At 41.1% G+C, this 21,773-nt stretch overlaps 2 protein-coding genes across 9 annotated transcripts; one reads left to right on the forward strand and one right to left on the reverse strand.

The window, feature by feature from the left end:
• Positions 1 to 234: 234 nt before the first annotated feature.
• ramp2 (receptor (G protein-coupled) activity modifying protein 2) lies at positions 235 to 4,979 on the reverse strand. 3 transcript variants are annotated; one of them, XM_031312913.2, is made up of 6 exons: positions 4,748 to 4,979; positions 4,146 to 4,208; positions 4,025 to 4,054; positions 2,168 to 2,206; positions 1,832 to 2,009; positions 235 to 1,727 (listed from the first exon to the last, which is right to left on the reverse strand). In XM_031312913.2, exons 1-6 carry the CDS (start codon positions 4,905 to 4,907, stop codon positions 1,478 to 1,480), a joined length of 720 nt encoding a protein of 239 aa, XP_031168773.1. In that variant the 5' UTR covers positions 4,908 to 4,979; the 3' UTR covers positions 235 to 1,477. The 3 variants fall into 3 exon arrangements, with proteins under 3 accessions (XP_031168773.1, XP_031168772.1, XP_031168774.1); XM_031312912.2 differs by having other exon boundaries at positions 269 to 1,727; positions 4,146 to 4,211; positions 4,748 to 4,977; XM_031312914.2 differs by lacking the exons at positions 4,025 to 4,054; positions 4,146 to 4,208; positions 4,748 to 4,979 and adding an exon at positions 2,437 to 3,877 and having other exon boundaries at positions 269 to 1,727.
• A 3,187-nt stretch (positions 4,980 to 8,166) lies between these two features.
• On the forward strand, positions 8,167 to 21,737 carry ezh1 (enhancer of zeste 1 polycomb repressive complex 2 subunit). Of its 6 annotated transcripts, XM_031312907.2 has the most exons (22): positions 8,501 to 8,958; positions 9,545 to 9,579; positions 9,943 to 10,126; positions 10,293 to 10,418; positions 11,173 to 11,295; positions 11,789 to 11,906; positions 12,074 to 12,340; positions 12,967 to 13,069; positions 13,359 to 13,522; positions 13,785 to 13,876; positions 13,977 to 14,139; positions 15,267 to 15,451; positions 16,947 to 17,038; positions 17,347 to 17,375; positions 17,489 to 17,614; positions 18,762 to 18,940; positions 19,595 to 19,690; positions 19,784 to 19,865; positions 19,950 to 20,030; positions 20,133 to 20,217; positions 20,362 to 20,407; positions 20,499 to 21,737. In XM_031312907.2, the coding sequence occupies exons 3-22, from the start codon at positions 9,947 to 9,949 to the stop codon at positions 20,523 to 20,525; spliced, it is 2,364 nt and encodes a 787-aa protein (XP_031168767.1). In that variant the 5' UTR covers positions 8,501 to 8,958; positions 9,545 to 9,579; positions 9,943 to 9,946; the 3' UTR covers positions 20,526 to 21,737. The 6 variants fall into 6 exon arrangements, 5 of the variants coding, with proteins under 5 accessions (XP_031168768.1, XP_031168767.1, XP_031168766.1 ...); XM_031312908.2 differs by lacking the exons at positions 8,501 to 8,958; positions 9,545 to 9,579 and adding an exon at positions 8,167 to 8,340; XM_031312906.2 differs by lacking the exon at positions 9,545 to 9,579.
• The last annotated feature ends 36 nt before the right edge of the window (positions 21,738 to 21,773 follow it).

Below are 21,773 nucleotides of genomic sequence, written 5' to 3' on the forward strand. Positions count from 1 at the left end.
CTACCTGAGGCACAAAGCAATGCCATCTGCACTGCACTCAAGGGAAACAGGTGTTTAATCAAATACTGACAAAGGTTAAAGAGTACCTTTGCCAGAATGATGCCGCAACTCTGTTAATGTATCTTTGTGAACATGAGCTGAACTGAATACAGTCTGCTTCTTTCATGTTATGATTAGCTAGAAAAGAACCGGTTTTGATGGGTTTTTGAGTAAAAAATAAGCAACAGCCAACAATCCAACTGTAGATTTAATTGTATAAAATATTTAAAAAGTATATCAAAATACATACAGTAAATGGTGTCAGAGCAGGCAGAATGTGTTATCACTCAGATGATACAGTAAGTCCACTAAGCCCTGACAATGGCAGAAATATAACACAGTATATAAATACACATTTTTTTCCAAATCTGAAAGCACTTACAATGGCTTTATCGTCATCCAAGACTAAACAATACATAACTACATTATCATGAATCAGGTGAAAGATAACATTTTATCTTTGTGTCGTTGCTCAGTGTTTATCGCTATGCTGCACAGACAATTGTTTGTCTGTCTGTCTGTCTGTGGTGTTTTGTCTGATCTGGATGGAGATGTTAGATAAACTTTACTTCAATTAGCTTATTGTGTGATCATGAGGATTGCCGTTGTTTGGACAGGAGAAAGTGCTAAAGGGTTTCTTACTGTCCAAAAATAGACAATACCAGGAAAGAAATCTCCCTTTCTCATTCTCATTGTGTCCCATCTGTAACCTCTGACCTCAAACTTTACACACACTATGACACACATAACCAGATCCATGCATCACACCATACTCATTTTCCTGTCCTTTCTTTACACATATAGATAACTTTTTCTAGATCAAACGTTTTTATTATCTAATCCAGACTTAAAATCAGTTTAGGTTGCACATGTACTCCGCATACATATTGTACATTGTTGAATCGGTGGCTCAATGCAGAGTTAAGTTTGATTGGCAGCAAAATAAAATTGCATTAGAAGAGTTCAGGAGTTCAGTAATAAAAAATGACCTTGTCTTTTATCAACACAACTGCTGTCCAACATGTAGAGGAGCGTCAACACAAATACATTTGACTTTACTTTTGCAAGCTCCAGAGCTTTTGTCATCATAACCCTGAATACTGGGTTCTCAAGTAGAAAACCAAACTTTGTTTTCTGAATAACATCTGCTAATTGGATGTAACCACTAGATAAATGTTCAGATCTCGAGTGGGTTGGTTGAAAACCAAACTTTTGTCACAGTATGGTACAGGAATTTATAATTACATAGATCAGTGCCATCTTCTCAAAAGGGTTCCTCTGTGGCAAATATTTTAGAATTCCTCAGAAATATTCAGTCCTCTTCAAGGTCACTGGTGGGATGAAAGCGCAGCAGTCCTTAGGTTTGGAAAGGCGGGAGAGCGCAGGTCAAAAACATGATATTCTTGGGAATTGTGAGCAAGGCCAAGATTCAGGATTTTCAGGAGCTACCATCCGCATTTTTGGTCTTAAGCACCACGAGGCTAACCATGACAGGGATCAGACAGATGGGAGTTATCACCAAGGCAAAGACGATGACTGGGGGTGGGTCGCTTAGCTGCTCTGTGGGACAATCCTTGAAAAACCTGGAGTGAATGTTCACAAAGGTCTGTTCCACCAGTGGGTTGGGCCATGGGATCACTAGACAGTCAGATATCTCCTCTGTGCAAAGGCTTAGGTTACTATATAAACTGCAGTGTGGAGACAGGGAGGGTGCAGAAGATGAATCACACATCAGCAAATATTTTTAACGTTTAGAACAACTGAATTGCAAATAAGAACACACATTACTTACATGCTCACATTGCCCCAAGTGCACCAGTCAGTGTTGTTTAGTGATGCCATTGCTTCATCAAATTTGAGGAGACATAGTTCCTCAAGCATAAAGGAAAGGCACTCCATTGTTGGTGCACCATAAAAGTCAGAACAGATGCCGCAATACGTCTGACAATGGTGAGAATTATTCCCACAAGCTGCATGAGTTAAAGAGTGAGAAAAAGAAAAGGAAACACATTGAGACAGATTAGAAAATGACAACAAAGATGTGTTGGACATTTTTAAAAGATCTCCATTAACTTATTTGTTCACAGAATGATATAAGGTTGTACGACTATGAAGTTATGTCACATACCAAATGGTCGACTCAAGGTAGACTTTCCATAAGTGGCATCTAAAACAGAGTAAAATAAGATTTTTGGATTACAAAACTTGACAAAACACTCTTCAAATCTGCCATGTAAAGCCCTTCGGATTTAGTTCATTAAATAAGTTCATCAAAGACATACATCCTAACAAATTTCAATGCAAGAGTATTTTTGTCTATTGTAGCTCATGAGTTCCTTCACATGCCTAGTACTGAGGCAGGCATTTACAGCTGTAGAAGGGAGACCACACACTCACCGCAGAGAAAGGAGAGGAATACCCCAATGAAACCAAGTGCTCCCTTCATGTCAGAAAAAATGAATAAAGGTACGTTTTCCCCAACCGGTGACCATATATAATAACCCTAAACTTCTTAGACTGTGTACAGCGAGGCATAACAGGAAACTCGACAGGATGGAAGAGACGCAGTGTAACCTTCGGTTACCAGATGTCCAAACAGTGTTACCCGCGGTTACCAGATGTTCTTCGAAGATCTGTCTGACGGCCCTGTGCCTTGGCAGCAGCTCTTCCCCTCTCCAACACACGTTTCTTTAGGATTTTCTTCCTTTTTTAAAGGGGTGGAGGCAACAAAGATTGTCCTCTCCATTCTCCCAAATAAAAGGGAGCACACCCAAGCTGGGCTGGACTCACATCTGAAAACCCTTTACTCTTTAACTCTTGTTCTGCTTTTTAGTCTCAGTTTCTCACAGTCGAAGGCCTGGCCAGCTCACAGCATGTCATTTATTTGCCTTTTGGGCTGCCTCTGCCAAATAGGAAACATAAGTAAACATTTAGGGCTTAGCGTTTTGGGGTGGATGTAATCATGACTCTGCAGGGTGTTCTGTGCAGACAGCCATGATTTCATATTTAGGTTAATTTGACCAAACCTGGAAGAAGTTATTAGTCAGAGCTGACCAGCTGTTTAAAAGGCCAGCTAACTGATATTTCCACCACAAGTGTGGGAAAGTTTTAGGTGTTTTATGTCATGAGCAGCTCATGAGTGTGCTACATATGTAAGGTAGTTTCTCACTGTCTCCCCTCACCACTTTAAAGAGCAGTGTGAGAGAGGTGGTTTCATTGATTGAATGAAAAATGGAATGGTTTATGTTTTCTCACGACCAACTTGTTAATTTATGTCACTGAATCCACATGTTGGGCCTCTCACAACATCTGTTTGCCGAGCAGAATTTTGATTTAGTAATGACATCAGGAAATGTGTCTTTTCAGCAGAGGAGGAGCTCAGAGTTGGGGGGAGTTGGCAGGGGAAGGAGGGGGGGACAGTGAGGGAAAAGAAAAAAAAAGGAAGGCACAGGAGGAGGAACAGTGAAAGGGGCGCTGCTCCAAAGTTCCAGTTGTTTCACAACCCGAAGTTCATGCGTTGATCACAGACGTTGCATGGGGTGAATGACGAACAAATTCAGGAAGTTGAGCCAGGTGGGGTCTGCTCATAATGAGGTTTGAGTTAACCTTTAACCCAAACCACTATGGGCCTCGTGTCTACTGCTGTTGACTCCTCACTGGTAGAGACCTCCCCAGGAGTTTGTCTTGGATTCTCATGATAGTACACGCAAGGAGATCTTGGCAGCAACCAGGATCTCTGTGCTCTGCTTTCTGTTTGTCAGTTCCAGGCCAAACAAATGAGTTTAAGGAACGGATCCAAAACAATCCCCCAATGGACACAAATATATAATCACTATTCGTAACTGTAAAATATAGAACATGTAAATAGGATTCATGTATATCTGAAAAGAGATTAAATCAGAACCTGATCATTTGCAAATTTAATTTGTTAGGGAGACACTATATTATCAGTTATAAGTGTATAGAAAAAAAGTTGTAAACTTACTGGCAACCATCATCTCTGTTGAGTGATACCCTGTAGAGAAAGGAGGTCATGTTAGTCCAAGTAATTGTGGTCATGTATTATTTTTGTTTTATCTTTTTAATTCAAAATACACATAGCCTACCTATTGTTGTGGCCGGTTGTTTCGCTAACTTTACATCAACCAGACAAACCACTGTTGTGGATCCTGCTGTAAGTGAAATTAAATAAAGAAATTATATAATTGAATTATGATACATAATCCTGTGTATACCAATTTCAGAACTTGTGAAAGTAGAGGAGCTAAAGAAAATAACAATGAGTAGGGAGTGAACAGGTCAATGCATCCTCCCTTTGTCTGCCAGTCCTTTGAGGAAATCTTTCAACTCAAGGACATTTAAACTTACGTTACATTCCCCTTCCACAAAGACCAAAGATCATATTTAATAAATAGGAGCAAATCATTAGTACAGCATGAATCACAAAATAAACTACAAATATCTCAACATCTATTCTACAGCATAATCTTTTTTTTTAAACAAACGTGTTGCTGCTTGGTCACTCTATGACCCTTAAACCAAACTGTTTAAGTGTAAAACTCAACCATAAGACCCGCTAAGCTCCTTTCTAAAAGCCACTCAATCACTGAAAGCCCCTAAGCATTATTCTTGAGAGGTGAGATAGAGGGCAAATAAAGAAGTTATATAATAAGAGTGAAGAAATGAACTGTATAAATCCTCTACTTACCCCAGATGAATAGAGTCACAAAAGACCAAGAAAACATAAGTGAGAAGCTAGTGGCTGTCATTTTGCCTGACAATGCTCTGTCTGTCTTCCCTGGTGGGTAGGGATTACATATCTCAACCTTTTTGCAGGAAGGCTCTATAAAACAACAGGAAGCCCTCATTTCCTAGGATGGGCGGATTCACACAATGGGACAGAGAGCCTCTGATCAGGTTAGAACTACTGTGGTCCACTGGTGCACCACCATCACTCATTCTCTCTCTCTCTCTCTCTCTCTCTCTCTCTCTCTCTCTCTCTCTCTCTCTCTCTCGCTCTCTCTCTCTTTATCTATTTCTTTCTCTCATCCCACCCTCTGTTTTCAAACAGAAAGAGAGAAGTTGGGGAGAGCCCCACCCTCTCTTTTTGTCTTTCTCTCTTACTCTCTCTGTCTCTACCTTTGATTTATACTTTAATCAATACAGGCAATATTTAGATGTCAATAATGGGTTCACACACTAAGTGGACTAACAGCGTGTGAGCCGTATTGGACCAAAAGGATTCATGCTGCTATTTGAATATCTGACAACTTCTTTTTTATGTTTTGCATGCTTCGCTTGAAATGTAACTTGGAACAGTAATTTTGTGTTGAGTGAATTTTATCACCAGGAGCCATGAAGCCAACTTACAGCATAAGATAAATGCATGGTTGTTAATTACAGTTACTTACCATTACTGCAAATATGAGATATTTGGGGTTTTTTACTCAAAAATAGCAGTTAATGACAAAACGTACAAACAAAAAGTTGTGCGGCTTTGTATGACATTTTAAAAGAGTACTCAATCAAAATTGATCCAGCAGAACCAGAGATATTGTCTTTTTTTATTCCACACATTTAATTCCTTGTCAATACCTGGCGCCTACATTACCCACAATGCAACTCAACCACAGAGAGTTTGGTTGAAGATGTGGGTGTTAGCAGCTTAATAGCTGCAAATGTTGAAGGAGCTGGAAAGAGATCTGGTAAATTCACTTCTTTTTAACTTCTCACCGCCACATTTTTAAACTTGCAGGCTTTAGTCCCAACAATCGCTGACTCAAATGACATCACTTAAGGCAACACATTTCGCACGGCTCCCTGGAGCCACAAAAGGCTTTATACAACTTCATTCACATATGCAGTAGTACTCCCCAAGACATATAAACAGACTTTTATGACGTTCTGTTTTTGTTGCTGTAGAGCATGAGACTATAGTATATCACTGCTGGTGAGTGCTGTGCTGTGTTACACCATCAGTGCTGATTACAAGCACCCCCTTCCCACAAACTCTTGGTCTGACGTCACACGGAGCCTCTGTGGTAAAGAGAGGCGGCAGGGATCTCCAGTATGAGAATGATTCACTCATTCACGTCACTTGAAGGATGAGTGCTCTATCTCAGCTGCTGGACTTGGGAGAGAGCCAACTAGCTTGGGGCCAAAATTGCTTCCACATTTCATTTCAGAAAAAGGAGGCCAGTTTTTATATATAACTGACTGCATTTTAAAAAATCACACAAACTAATACATATGCATCAAACTTTCAGTATGAGTGAGTTAAATAGCTGAATAAATTTACCTGCAAGGAAGAGCTTGACATGTTTCAAATGTTCTGTTAAGGACAGGATAAGTGAAACGTTAAGTTGGCACATAATAATAATAATAATAATAATAATAATAATAATAATAATAATAATAATAATAATAATAATAATAATAATTTATACTTTATTAATCCTGCAAGGGGAAATTACAACGTTTTCACTCTGTTGTTATTACACACATTACACACAGGCCTGAATTACACACACATGCTCAGTACCTATACATGCACTAATGGAGAGATGTCAGAGTGAGGGGGCTGCCCATGGTAAGGCGCCCCGAGCAGTTGGGGGTTCGGTGCCTTGCTCAAGAGCACCTTGAGCACCATCAATCTTCTATGAATAATAAATATAATAAAATAAATACTACATACTTTACATATAATATTTGAAATTGCTTGAAGTAAGTATTTTATCAGCTGCTTTGTGAATCTTTTCATCTTTAAGCCATTGTCACACATCATAAAAGGAGACATGAATCCCCTCAATGATGCAAAGACAAACACACACTGCTTACATTATACAGAATTAAAAACTTCCTGCTGATAACAGCTCCACAAGCTTATCTTCCTGTGTGTGCTTGCTTTTGTTTGACAGGTCGGTATCAACATGGCATGAGTTAGGCTACTTTAAATACCACTGTAGACACGCCAAACATGCTATATCATCTGAGATACTTTTGCTCACTGAATGCATAATTACTAACCAGTTTTTTTTTTATTGCACGGCATAAACAGCACCAGAGAACAGAAAAGATCAACAACAGCATGCTGATCAGAGAGAAACATACTGAGGCAGTCATGCTGGTATAGCATGATATCAGACCAAACCATGTCAAGCCAGATTTCTTCATCCAAATTAGACATATGTGTATGGGCACATGTTGTGTTATGGGGTGAAAATTAGCTGAACAGTGCCATCTTGTGTGCCAGAGGAGTAGCATTCATGTGGTTTCCTTTTATCCATTAAGAGTTTGAAAAAATAAACTACAAATAAACTAAACTGTTGTGAATATTAACAGAATAATAAACATCTATATTTTTACAGCCAGTGGGATAGGATGCAGGGTTACATTTTAAATCCCTAAATTGATATATGACACGTTGCCCTTGTACTGTACATCCACAACAACGAAACAACCTATTATAAATATGTAAATAAATAGAGCCATGTTTTTTTACTGAATAATTGAAGGGCTATGTCCTTTTCCACAAGGGCACCAAAGGCTTAGATTAAAGATTAAGTTTAATATAGAATATAATGATAGAAAATTAAACAGAATATTGAATCAGGTTCCCTGTTTTTAGATCTATCTTCATACCAGAGACCCATTAAAGAAGTAGATACATGCATTCACCCCTTTTCTTTATAGTCATGGAAACAGTCTTGATATATGCCCAAACATATTGTCAAGTCTTCTCAAACAGCCAAAACGTGTGAGAAGTTCAGAAGAGGCAGCAATACCTATTCAGTCTTCAGTAGTCATGGACATTTTTTGTATATAACATGCATAATTTTAGTTATATGGAAATAGCTATAGTGATGTATGTTGCTTCCTGAACTTAAAAAAAATAACTAGGCTATGTCCTGTTTTCACACTGTCACTTTAAATATTTGTATATTGTTATGATGGCTTCAAATGATGCTGCTCCTTCTTCCCATCAGGTCGATCATTTCTATAAATTGAATACAAACCAAAAACGTGCTTTTATCAGTTTTTCAACTGAAGTTGGCTAAATTAGGATTTTCCGTGGAGTAGGCTACGTGATGTCACCAGTGGCCCGAGGACAGTCATTCAGTCCTCTCTCTAAAAACGGAGGATAAAATGCGTCGAGCTCTCCCTGGAGGTGGAGTGCAGAACAACAACTCAACTATTTTCCATCTGATAGAATTCCACTGTAGGAGTTTTCAACTATCGATCATTTTTCATTCCTAATATTTTTGGACAGTTTATTTCATCAACACAATCAGCGCAATCGGGGTAATTAGTCCTATTATGTGAATTTATATCCCGGTGTTCCTGTGTATTTGTTTTGCTATTTCAAAAATCACTAAAAATATGCCTGTGAGATTCGTTTCTTTATTTAAAACGTTGCATTATTACGCCGATCAAACCCATAGAGCGTCGTGCCCTCACGCATTTAGATGGCGATCTAGCATTCTTGACTGGACAGTTGCATCAGTTCCTGTGTGTGCGTGTAAATGGCTGTGCTGTGGCTGCTGCTCCACGCTACTATTTATTTCCAGGACGCAGAATAGTAATACATCCTCCTCTGCTAGGAAAGGCAGTGATCATTATAAGACGTCATATTCCTGCTCGGGTTGGTTCGACAAAGCCAAGTGCGCATTATTTGTAAGATATTTGTAAGCTACGACAACAACAACAACCACCAGCACCATGCCCATGGATAACGTAGGGATTTCTCTGAGATTCCCTCGCCGTGCGGAGACGATATCTGCGTCAGATCCATAGGAAAGACAGTCTTTAATTGCTCCGGATCGCTCAACTGTAAAAAACAAAAACAAAAAACAAAAACAGAAAGGGACTTCGCGTTGCATTCTCTTCGCCACAAATAGGACGCAAGCCGTGGATTTGAAGGTATTTAATAACTGCGACACTGGATATAGAGGTAGACGTGCACACGCGTCCGCTGGAATAACGTGCTGTCATTGTGGTGCTCGCGGTGCGCACGTCTTTAAAGTGTTAAACATTTAAATGGAAACTGTGTGGCTCTGTCTCATCGGGGTTGCAGCTACAGGACGTTGCGCACTTCATAGCTGTGGCTGAAATGTGCACGACTCATAAACCAGAAAAAAATGCACTGTAGCAGTTTCCCGAGCTCAGTTTTGTCTTTGTACTTATTTTTGATTCTGTTTTATCTCAGATAGGGAAGTTGATGTTCACTCAGGTGCTTATGAAACACAGAAAAACTGTACTACGCACTTTTCTGCTCCGCTTCATATTGTTTTTCTGAAGAGGCACGCCCACTCCTGAGCAATGTGTGCCCCGTGCTGTTAAATGATTAGAGACTTATTTGCGTGCAAACGAGTCTGTTTGTTTATTATTTGGTCAGTTGCCATCCATGATTAAAAAAGAAGCAACGGCAGTCTTGCACTAAGCAGTTTAAAGCACCAGTGTGGAAGGCATTTCTTTACATTAAATGTCAGTTTTGTTTTGCCAACAGAAGAGGGCACTCTTTCAGATAGACTTCCAGTGAGGGTGAGTGAATGGGGAAGTTTAATGTCTGTGAGGGGCAGAGGGAGAGAGTATGTTGTACTTACTGTAGTAATAAATAGTTAGTAATTTAACATAAATTACAGAAAGCGATGTATAGCTTATTACACCAATACTAGCAATTATGAGCATACCAATACCTATTAGGTGTATTATTGAGAATTATTGTGAATACACTTACTATTGAGTGAGTCCCACAGACACTTTGTAAAGCCTTGAAGGAATATTATTGGAATTTCATTGCAAAAAAAAATCTTTGTCCAAAATGCAATATTCCTTTTACCTTTTAAACACCTTTTGGGATCTAAAGGCTGTTCTGTGCCACATAATATCTCTGTCTTTTTAAAGAGTCATGGAGGAAACAGTTGCTGCAGCTCCAGCCCTTGGCACCGGTGCTGCCCCACCAACCCCAAGACCTCAGCTTCCCTCCTTTGTGCCCTCCCGCAGCCTGCTAGAGTGGAGACGGAGGGTCAAGTCTGAGTATATGCGCCTTCGCCAATTAAAACGCCTTAAAAAAGTAGAGGAGGTCAAGGTGGGTCAACAAAATTATTGATAGTTCTGCTTAAAAAAATCACTTTATGCCTATGTACTGTATGCATGGTGTGGGGGACTTGCAGTAGGTGTGTGTTCTACATGCAGCACTCACTGTGTGTGTCTTACAGTATGTGTGACATGCTCTTTGTTCTGTTTGATTCCAGACCCTGTTCATGTCCAACAGGCAAAAGATTGAACAGCAGACAGATCTCCTGAATGCAGAGTGGTCCAGGCTCAGGATACAGTCCATCCCTCTGTCAACGTCTGGTGGAGCTCAGGCCAACAAAAAGGTGTGTGTGTGTGTGTGTGTGTCTGTGTGTTGTGAGCATGTGTATGCATGAAACGTGGGTTTTTTGCGTGAAAAGCTTAGAAGTGGGCCCCTGGTAATTGCCTGTCTGAGTGTCTGTCGGCCTGTCTGTCAACCATCCAACCATCACAAACTAGCCCTGTTTACAACATGAGCAAATATAGAAAGTTTTAATTCACATCACGAAGTCTCACCATCAGGGTAATTTTCTGTGTGTGTGTGTGTGTGTGTGTGTGTGTGTGTGTGTGTGTGTGTGTGTGTGTGTGTGTGAAATAATAGCCATTGTAACACATAACTTCACATACTACCCCAGCCTGCACTGTCCTGTGTTCCTATTCCTGCCCAGGCTGCTCTGGCTTAACTTGAAATCCAATCTATTACTATAGTGTGAATGTTTTGTGAGAAAACTCATCTCTCCATAATGTTGCATCCTCGTCACCATCACCAAGGTTCTGCTCTGATTCCCACCTGGTTGTCAGGTGTTCCTAAAGTATCTGAGGACAAAGCTGGACAAAGCCTAAAAGCGGTCTCTGGCCCTGTGGGAGCACACCTTGAGGGCATGACTGCATTTTTCTCTTCCCACGTGCTGTCAGGGTCCGCTTTATTGTGTTTACTTGGTTTATATTCCCTGTTGGGGGTCGAGCAGCATGTTTATTCGATTATATGAAATTGTCCAGTAATGCTTAGGACTGTTCTATTGTCTTGTCAACCCCAACCCACCGCTGGTTCTCTTGCAGATGTGTACAGTGGAGTTTGGCTTCCCAGAATTCAAAGCTCAAGCCATTGCCATGAGACCCTTGTCAACGGTGGCAGGAATCCCCTTCATGTACTCCTGGTCGCCTCTGCAGAACAACTTCATGGTATGACATAAACCACATTTTGTTGTGGGTGATGCAATTACAGTGTTATTACAGGTGCAGAGCACATTATATATCATATTACTCATTCACCTGATTCCAATTTTAAAGATGTTCATGTGTTCAATGGAAATAGCATGATTCTGAGTTGATTAAATGGATAGAACATGTTGGAGAAACTCAAGAACACATCATCAAAATGAAAGCACTCTGTGTTCCAAAAAAAGTTTTATTTTGAAAATACATAGTTTTTATTGGCAAAAGCTCTCTTGCAACCTAACTTGGTTTACATTTCTTATATTTCCAGTTCATGTGTGTACCTTTGTTCCACTGTGAAATGCCCAGAGGCAGGACCATGTGGACATTTTGTGAACTATTGCTTGTTTGTTATTTTGACGTTTTTGGTTTTAGTTCCTCAAAAGCATCACAGGTGGTGGGTTGACATGCACCATCAGCTGGTCGCATACCTGTCTTGAAGGGAGTTTTTGTTTCTCAGGTGGAGGACGAGACGTTCCTTCACAACATCCCATACATGGGCGACGAGGTGCTGGAACAGGACGAGGCCTTCCTGGAGGAACTCATCGACAACTATGATGGTGTCCATGGTGACAGAGGTGTGTGTTGAATGCTCTGTCCCATTAAGATGTCTGCACAGATCCCATAATCTACGCCTTTCATACTTTATATCACTGCAAAATTCACTTGGGACTTTGGTGTATTATATGCTGATGATGCAGCTGATGTCATTGTTTGATATTCTGACATGTTAATTGTGTCCCAGAGGGGGGGTTTATCAGTGACGAGGTCTTTAAAGAGCTAGTGGAGGCCCTGAGCCAGTACTCTGACCACGAGGAGGAGGAAGAGGAGGAAGCAGCGGTGACAGCGGTGACAGCGGTGACAGCGGTGACAGCGGCGACAGCGGCAACGGCTGAGGTGACGGGAAAGAAGGAGGACGAGAGAGTGATGAGGAGCTCAGTGGAGGGTTCAGAAGAGACCAAACCTGGTACTGTGGCATCCATCAGGAGGAAGAGGAGGAGCACTACGGAGGGTGAGCAAGTCTTCAGCTGTGCATTTGCTCGTTCAGACTTTGTCCTGTGAGAGAACAAGAGGGCTGCAGCATGAACAAGGCTGGTACTGTTCCTCTCATTACACTGTACAGCTGCCACAAGGGCGCCCTGCGACAGCAGCCTGTGCACAGGCATTGTTTACTTTAAAGCTGCCCCCTGTGTCCCCTGCATGGGTACTGTGTGAGGGAACCTGTTTGTCAATGACACTGATATGGCCTGGCTCTAATTACAGAACTTAATGACCTTTTGCACCAAGCGTTATGGGAAACTAGGCTGTATACACAATTAGTGATAGTGAAATGGAAGCACACCTGGCCACACAGTCTTTCAGATACTGGTACACAAACACATCAATGAATAAGGGGTCCATGAGTAAAGATACTGAAAAATGAAAATTACATGATCTGTTTTAGATCGTGATTTTCTCTGAAAACTGTTTTCAGAACATGTTATTGCTAACTGGCCTTGAGCATTGGGAAAACGTCTGTACCATTGCAAAATGATTAAAAGAACATATTGCATAAGCTTTATTTGTGAATCTGTATCAAAACCTGATGCGGGGAAACTGGGATATTTGTATAACAAACTCTCTTTCTGTCTCCCAAAGTGAGAGACTTGTCCAGCAGCAAGAAGGTCCCCAACGATAACATATTTACAGCCATCGCCTCAATGTTCCCTTACAAGGGCACCACGGAGGAACTGAAGGAAAAGTAAGAGAAGTGCAGTGAAACTTGGAATCTATGTGCACAATGCTGAACATGCCGTTGCTTAGTGTTCACCATGGAGACGCAAGCTGTCAGGACGAAAAGTAATAATGGTGTCTCCCTCTTAGGCTCTCTGACTCAAAGGAGCAGTTGCATCAGCATCTGAAAGAGCTTTACTTAGAAAGAAACACCCACAACTTCACCCAGCACCAACTTCAAATGAGCATGCTAATAAATAAAAGAACTAAAAACAGGTGATATATTACTACCAAAACTCTCCCTGTCACTTCAACAGGTACAAGGACCTCCTAGAGCCCCCCAGTCCGGTGAAGCTGCCTCCACTCTGCACCCCCAACCTGGACGGACCCTTTGCTAAATCTGTACAGCGGGAGCAGTCGTTACACTCCTTCCACACGCTCTTCTGCAGACGTTGCTTCAAATACGACTGTTTCCTCCACCGTAATGGCTTGATTTCTTCTTCTTCTTCTTCTTCTTCTTCTTCTTCTTCTTCTTCTTCTTATTATTATTATTATTATTATTATTATTATTATTATTATTTCTCCTGTAGGTTAATTTTAGTTTAGGTTTGTTGACTCCCAGTGAGATTGTGATAGATAAATAAATAACACATGTTCTATTTACTTATTTGCTTACAGTTGCTAACTACTAACTACCTGATGTACAATAGAGAGTAAAAATATGTTTGTTTCTTTTCACAAAGCTTTCCATGCTACACCCAATGTTTATAAGAGGAAGAGCAAGGAGATCCGCATTGAGACTGAACCATGTGGTGTAGACTGCTTCCTGTTACAGGTTTGCCAAGCTCACAATTATTTAACCTATTCATGCATTAAGTAGTACTTGCTCTATCTTGTTGATTACGGTTTTTCCCATCCCCTGTCCTCTTCTGAAGAAAGGGGCTAAAGAATTTGTGGATCAGAATATGTTACGGTCACAGAGGTCTCGGAGGCGCCGAAGGCAGCAGCGTCCCACCTGCTCCAGCTTTCCTGGACCGTCTGCATCTGCTGAGGAAGGAAAGGAGGGCTACAGTGACCATGAAACCACCTCCTCTTCAGGTAGGACTCTGATCTTACAGGAACTGGGTTTTGAAGCTGCTTTTAAAACCAATTTTTAGATTTATAATTTTAACTTTGGCTTATTGCTATATATTGCCTATTGTTTTGTGGTTTCCATTTTCTCAGCTACTCTAACATAAATGTACACATCTGGTAAACTCTGGTAATGACTGTCTGCTTTGAGGCCTTATACAGCATAGACACAGTTATTTGAATGTGTTTCTGAGTCACTGTATGACTGAGTGGATGCATCATTTACCATAACTTCCCCCCAAATCCCTCCTTTTCTGGAAGCTTGTCTGCCCCGACTGACTGCAGCCCTTCAGAAAAGTGAAATTTGGCCGAAGATGATAGCTTACAAGTCATATTCTACTCTCTCCTCTGTCTCCCTCCTTCCATCTCTTCTCAATATCAGCTCTCTTTTGCCAAGTAAAATAAACCAGCCATTAGTTTTGCATGCTTCAGCCCAACATAAACACTTTGTTCCCTCTCCCCCTCCTCCTACTGTAGTTTTTTAGCTTTTTGTTTCTTCATTTCTGTTGACATCTTCATGTGGAGAGTGGCAGGAAGGAAATAGGAGCAATCTCCTCTGGCTCACCCCTCCTTATGGTTGTTGTTCATTGCCATCAGTGCCTCACTATAAGTCTCTGTTAGTTCTGGAAACACAACAGCAGACTCTCTTGCACGTGTTGAGATAATTTAGAAAAAAACAGATTGTTGAGCAGATTAATAAAGATACTCAGTGCTGGAGCATGTGGCCACAGCAATGCTGCATTCAGCCAGTTGCCAAGCAACATTCGGCTCTCTGCCTCAAGCTGTGGGTGTACGAGCATCAGTCTTGAATATCCAAAAAGCTAAATCAAAGTCATGGTCACCTGCATGTGTGCATGCATGCGTGGGTACGTGCGTTTGTGCCTGCTTGACACCCAGAAATAGCTGTATGTGTGTCAGTGTAGGGTTAAATTACCATGACTGATGTGTGTGTGGGCAGATAAAAAGCTGTCAAAAAACCTTTTGCCAAGACAAAGTAAAAGAAAAGTGTGTGTGCGCAGCTGCATGCTCTGCCAAGAATAGTTGGTCAGTGATACTAACATGTTTTTCTGTGTGTGTCTGTATGTGTGTAACAGAGGGGAATTCGCGATGCCAGACTCCCACAAAGATGCGTCTAAGGGATGATGAAGGAGAGCAGCAGGCGGGCTGTGTGGTTCAGTGGAGCGGGGCGGAGGAGTCACTCTTTCGGGTGCTACACGGCACTTACTTCAACAACTTCTGCTCCATCGCTCGTCTCATCGGTTCAAAGAACTGCAAGGAGGTAAAATGTTTACTCACTTAACACAGTTTTCCCCCAAAAAATTTAATATACTAATATTAGCACATAAATTATGTCTCAGAACAAATTATTTTACATATAGGATCAAAATTTGAAATTTTCTTTAAAGAATACTCTACTGATTTAGCATTGCACTCCTACCTAACATTTTCAGACTCACGACAATGCAGAACCAGAGATATCGTCTATTTTACTCTGCCGCCTACATTACCTGCAATGCAACTAAACCTCAGACACTTCAGTCTGAGTGTGTTATGCTAGTAGTGGCTAATGTAGCTACAAACCATTTAAGCAAAGATGAGTAGGGGCCATACAGAGGTCTGGTAGGCTCATTTCTTACTAACTCCACACCCCCAGATATTTTTAATTTTAAAATTTGAAGTCTTCAGACCAAAACTATGTTGCCTCTGGAGCCACAAAATGCTTCATAGATAAAGGCTGGAGATAGATGTCACAGTTCTAAAGACTTCAGTGGAGCCACACATGAAACAAACCCATAGAAAGGATATGGTGACAAATAGGAAATAGAAGCAAGAGGATTTATGAGAATTGAGGTCTTAATTTTAGCGACAGCACTAGTGTACAGCAATTATGAGTGTTTAGCTGTCTCATCTGTTACTAACCAGATAAAATAGCCATTACATGTAGTTTTAAATCTTAAATAATGAACAAACAACTACTTTCTGAAGTAGTTGTTTTGAAATGAAGTAGACAACATACTTGCGTTGCTAATTTCTGTTGCATTTGAGTCAGTGCAAGTGTAATAACACATGCATCCTGTGCCTGTGGTTTTATGGTGTGGATAATTGGACTGACTACAGAGAGAATGGCATGTGACACCATAAACACGAATGCTTACCAGATGTTACGTCTTTTATTTTCTCATGATGCAGTCTTTCAGCCTTAGACATTCCAAGACTTATGTCAATTGAGTGTCATGTGGGCTGTGCATAACAAGGCTTGTGGTAAGAACATATTACAACTTACAACTAAATTAGATTTCAAACCTTTTTACTTACACACACAATACACGCATTAAAGAACAGGTGAAACAAATATGTTGATGCAGCCTTGCCCGTTTACATCCACCCTTGGAGAGCCTCTTGTCACATGGCTAGACCAGTTCAGTGTCTGTATTGGACTGTCTGTCATGGCCCTGCTGGTATCCAGAGGGCCCCGCCCACTGCTTAACTGAGAGGAAATGCTGAAACCAGCTGCATCATTATGTATGTCTGTGTCCTAGGGAAGAGGCCAAATCTGGGTTTGGCAGCCAGAAGTTGGTGTGTGTGTGTGTGTGTGTGTGTGTGTTTGGCCTCTGTGGTGGAGTTTTGAAAACAGAGGATGGAGGGGGCAGGATGTTCTGTGCTGAATTACGACAATGTGCTTTTCAGCTTGAGCGGGCACAACATTACAAAATTGAATTACAATAAAGAGAAAAAACATTTCATTAGATTAATGTAATTTTCGTTTCCCACAGGTGTATGAGTTTGCAGTAAAGGAGGTCCTGATCCATCGTGTTCCTTTGGTTGATGGAGGCATCGAGCCCCAAAAGAAGAAACGGAAACACAGGCATGATGTCATTAGTTATTCTCCCTCTCTTGTCCACCCTTTGCTGAATGACGGAATCATAATCATAACATGATCTCTTGCAAAAGGGAGCTTGGCCCTCAGTGTAACTTCCCTAGATAAAGAATAGATAAAGGTTAAAATGAATAAAGTCATGCAGAGATAAATGTACTCTACACTGTTGCATTAGGTCTTCCTGTCACATTTCAATATTTGTCACTTAAAAGTCATGAAAAGTGAATTAACTGAATAGATGTGGAACAAGTTAGAAGAGTTTTTGACCCTGTCATTGTGTTTGTTTATTGGGGCAGGTTATGGGCAAAGATTCAGCTAAAGAAAGGTATGTTCACCTGAAAATAAAACGTCACAGCACAACTATAACTACCCTATGTCTTCTGAAATACAACACAGCTTACTGTGCCTGTCTGAGGGCTTTGTCCTCTGTTGCTCCAGATAATTTGTCCAATCAGGTGTACAACTATCAGCCATGTGATCACCCCGACCATCCATGCGACAGCTCCTGCCCGTGTGTGATGACCCAGAATTTCTGTGAGAAGTTCTGCCAGTGTGCGCATGAGTGTGAGTGTCACATTTCTTTTTCAACTGTGACCATACTTTCATGTACTGTATGCTTCTTTCTTTCTTACACAGACAAAAAGACATACCATAAGTAGCTTGCTCTGCCTTGTAAAGCTAAAAGGAAATTGTTTGTCATACCACATTTTCCACTGAAAGCTCTCTGTAGCTTTAAAGCCTTTTTTCCAGGCAACAATAGAGCAGGGCAGCAGAATGTAAAACGATTCTGCAGTATTCTGGCAGCGGTCAGAGGAGAAACTGTCCTTTGGCGGAGATAGGTGGGTGTCTGTTTAATACAGAGCTGCGTTCACAATGAAGCATTCGCTGCAGCAGCAATGACCCAGAACTGTGTTTTCTGAAATGACCACATGGTGGAGGAATGCATTTCGTATGTTGTCCTCTGGAAAGTGTACAACAGAGAAATGGGATTAAACAAATGAAATATGTTGCTGTGGTTTGAAAAAGATAGCTTTGCCTCATTTGTTCATCCGTTGTGGTTCGGTCACCTTTTCTCCCCCCCTTCTCCCTACCCGAAAATGACCTCGCCTTTTCCCGTAGTAGAGGAGAGCCCGGGCCAAACAGGAAGCAGCCCCCGGTTGCACATGTGTGTGCTCTAAAGACTCGGAGAGAAATCAAAGGCATATGACAGGCTTTGTGTCTGATATACAACCTCATATCCAACATCCGTATGAGTCAGATAGCTCCAGCTAAACAATGCTTGATGATACAGACGCACAAAAACCCACACAGGCTGGGACTGGGAGCTTAAAAACAGCACAACAGAGAAGACAAATGCTGCCTGGAGCTCTTGTTATGGACAGTTTTCCCCAAGCAGAGGCTGCTTAGAAGACGTTCCAGTTATCCTAATCCTTCCGTTTATCTGCCCGGAGGTTGTTGTGTTTCACTCTGCAAAATTGTATTTCAGCATATCTGCCAGCAGAGGTCTCTGAGTGATGGCCTTCTCAGCATTATCCACCCATTGAGGTTCTGTGCTGCAACTGCATTTTTAGATGGAATTATTTATCATAATCATATGTGTTCTGCCACGTCATATAATGTATTATCTTTCTGTATTGCTGCATGCAGTTTGCTCATAAACCTTCTAAGCACGTCCCCTTTCACAGCAGCTGTGTGTCTAAATATTTTTCAGGCCAGAACCGCTTCCCAGGCTGCAGGTGCAAGACACAGTGTAACACTAAACAGTGTCCCTGCTACCTGGCCGTGAGGGAATGTGACCCAGATCTGTGCATGACCTGTGGCACTGCAGACCACTGGGACAACAAAGCGATCTCCTGCAAGAACTGCAGCATCCAGAGAGGCCTAAAAAAGGTAGACGAGGACACTTGAAGGTCTAAATGGGTTAAATATATCAAACCTGATATTCTGTTATTCTTTTTTTTAATGATACATTTTTTATTGTTTTTTTTTTTTCTTTTTTTTAACATACAGAACAAAGAATACGCCAACCACTGTTTTATACAAAGAGAGTGGGGGGGGGGGGGGGGGGAGCCAGCGTTGAGCTATCCTTTTCTTGGTTGCGGTCGAGCCGGCTAGCCAAATTTTCTTCTGTCTCCCAAGCACATGTCATTTAGAGTCATCATTAAGCAACAAAACAATCGGGTCAGAAGGAATTCAACATCCTATCACATCAGATATTATTGATGTTGTTTTATTCCAGAACTCATGCACCTGTTCACACTCCAGGACCATGTGCATGAAGGTTCCAGTTTGTTCAGGTTGACAGAACGTGCAGTAGGGAGTGGGAATGACTTTCTTGACTTGACTCTTCTGAGGAGTCCAATATGTCCTATGGCATATGTTGAAGTGAATCTGTTGGTGATTTTGGTTCTTGGAACAATGGAAAATGTCCCAGACTGTCTCCCAATTAATTGCGTTATATTCTGTTATTCTGGAGACACGTTAGTGGTGTTTAGATCACTCATATGACTTGTGGTGTCCTAACATACATCTGACTTCTCTCAGCACCTGCTTTTAGCTCCATCAGATGTCGCTGGATGGGGCACCTTCATCAAAGAGTCCGTTCAGAAGAATGAGTTCATCTCTGAATACTGTGGAGAGGCAAGTCAAGGCAGTTAAGTCAGATAAAAGAATATAGAGTAGAGTATAGAGTAATATAGTGTGTTTATTATTCCTGTGTGTGTGCATGAGCAGCTGATCTCCCAAGATGAGGCAGACCGACGTGGAAGGATCTATGACAAATACATGTCTAGCTTCCTTTTCAACTTGAACAAAGGCAAGTGTTCCCCATTTCTCCTCTGCTCAAAACCATACAGCTGTATTTTAAGTAGTCCTTAATCCACTCCATGTCTCCCAGTAGACTTTGTTGTGGATGCCACACGAAAGGGGAATAAAATCCGCTTTGCAAATCATTCAGTTAATCCCAACTGCTACGCTAAAGGTAAGATGGAATCTGTTTTGCTATGGAGTCACATGTGAATTTAGAAGATGTTGTGGGATCAAAGCAGTCTTTTGTTGGCTAATACTTTTGCTGCCATTGCAGTGGTAATGGTGAATGGAGACCACCGCATCGGTATTTTTGCCAAACGAGCTATCCTGCAAGGAGAGGAGCTCTTCTTTGACTACAGGTAGAGTCACGGTCCTTTTAGTGACTCTCCATCTGCTTCAAAGTAAAATAAAAAAACAAGGCTGCTGTACATTATGACTGAATTACTTGTCTCCGCAGATCCTGTATAATAACTTGAACTCTTCTCTTCATCTTCCCTCCACAGATACAGCCAAGCGGATGCCCTCAAATATGTGGGGATAGAGAGGGAGGTAGATATGACTTAGCTACACCTGCTGCCTACCTCCATAACCTGTCCCTAACTCCTCAGCCAGCCACTAATGCTTCTGTCCCTCCCTGTAGCGTCACGTAGCTGATGAGTTTCTATGAGCAGTCGCTGTCTCTGCCTTCTCTGCTGCACTTCTAAAAATAGAGAGTCCCTCCCTGCTGTATGCAGATACCATACCACCTCCTTCAGTGACAGCAGTCAGCTCTCCCTCTCATCATCACCCCACCCACCTAACTGCAAGAGTATATATGCCAAGCTTATGAAATTAAACTATTTAAAGTGGAAATACTATTAAACCGTATCGCTTACTGCACCAAGATGATCACATTTGTTTGTTTTTGTTTCATCTTGTCAAAGCAATGAAGTCGCGATTACTCATCATACAGTGTGTTACTCTCTCAGCAGTTTTATTACTGTACTTATAGACCGGCTTTTGTTTGACATCTCAATACGTAGTGCAAGCTTTTACATCGTACCTAATGATGATCAGTGAAATGCATGTGCTGTCTCTTGGATAAACAAACCATTAAACATGTTAGCCACAGCATTAGCTTCAGTCAGATGCTGCTCTGTGCAGTCTTTCAGTATTGTAGTGTGATGTTACTGCCTGTTCTTCAGAATAACTTGACTAGGTTTGACAGTGTTGTATGTTCTTTTATGAACCTTTTCAGCAGCTAGCATCACCACCACATCTTTATGGTAAAATTAGTTATTGTGCATTTATATCATTGTTCGGCAAAAATATAGGCAGCCAGACTAGAAACCGACTGACTGAATGTAACCTGTAGATGATGGTGAAGAGATCTCATCCCTCTTTTCATTTTTAACCCATTGTACTGGTACTCTGAGCAACGTACATGCACATCAAACATTTATCATCATGTTTACATGATCTTGAGGCCTTCACACCTTGTGAAGGAAATAATTAATAAATTAACAAGTCACACAGTAAAATGTCTTCCTTTACAAATCGTATAAGTGCCAAATGATTTCACACAGAAAACGGCTGAAGTGTGGATGTGTTGCATAATTAACAGAGGTGTGTTTGCAGGGTTTTGACCATGGGAAAAGCAAAATTATCCGTGTTTGACCAAATATTAAAGTCCCCCACATGTGAATGTAAAATATCTTTTATCATCTTTTCTTCATTTTTTTTATATGTCCAGATTTGTTATTCACCCTGTGTTTCATTTATAAAACATTAACACCCAATTTGAAATGAGATCTTTCTCAATAGGGATGAACAACATGGAGTTTACTGCTTTGTACAGTGTATGCCTATAAAAATAAAAGTTTAACTTTATACAATAAAATATGTTGTCCTAGTCCTTGAGTGTGTTAACTTTCTC

The sequence above is a fragment of the Sander lucioperca genome, chromosome 21 (genome assembly GCF_008315115.2).
Source record: "Sander lucioperca isolate FBNREF2018 chromosome 21, SLUC_FBN_1.2, whole genome shotgun sequence".
NCBI lineage: Eukaryota > Metazoa > Chordata > Actinopteri > Perciformes > Percidae > Sander > Sander lucioperca.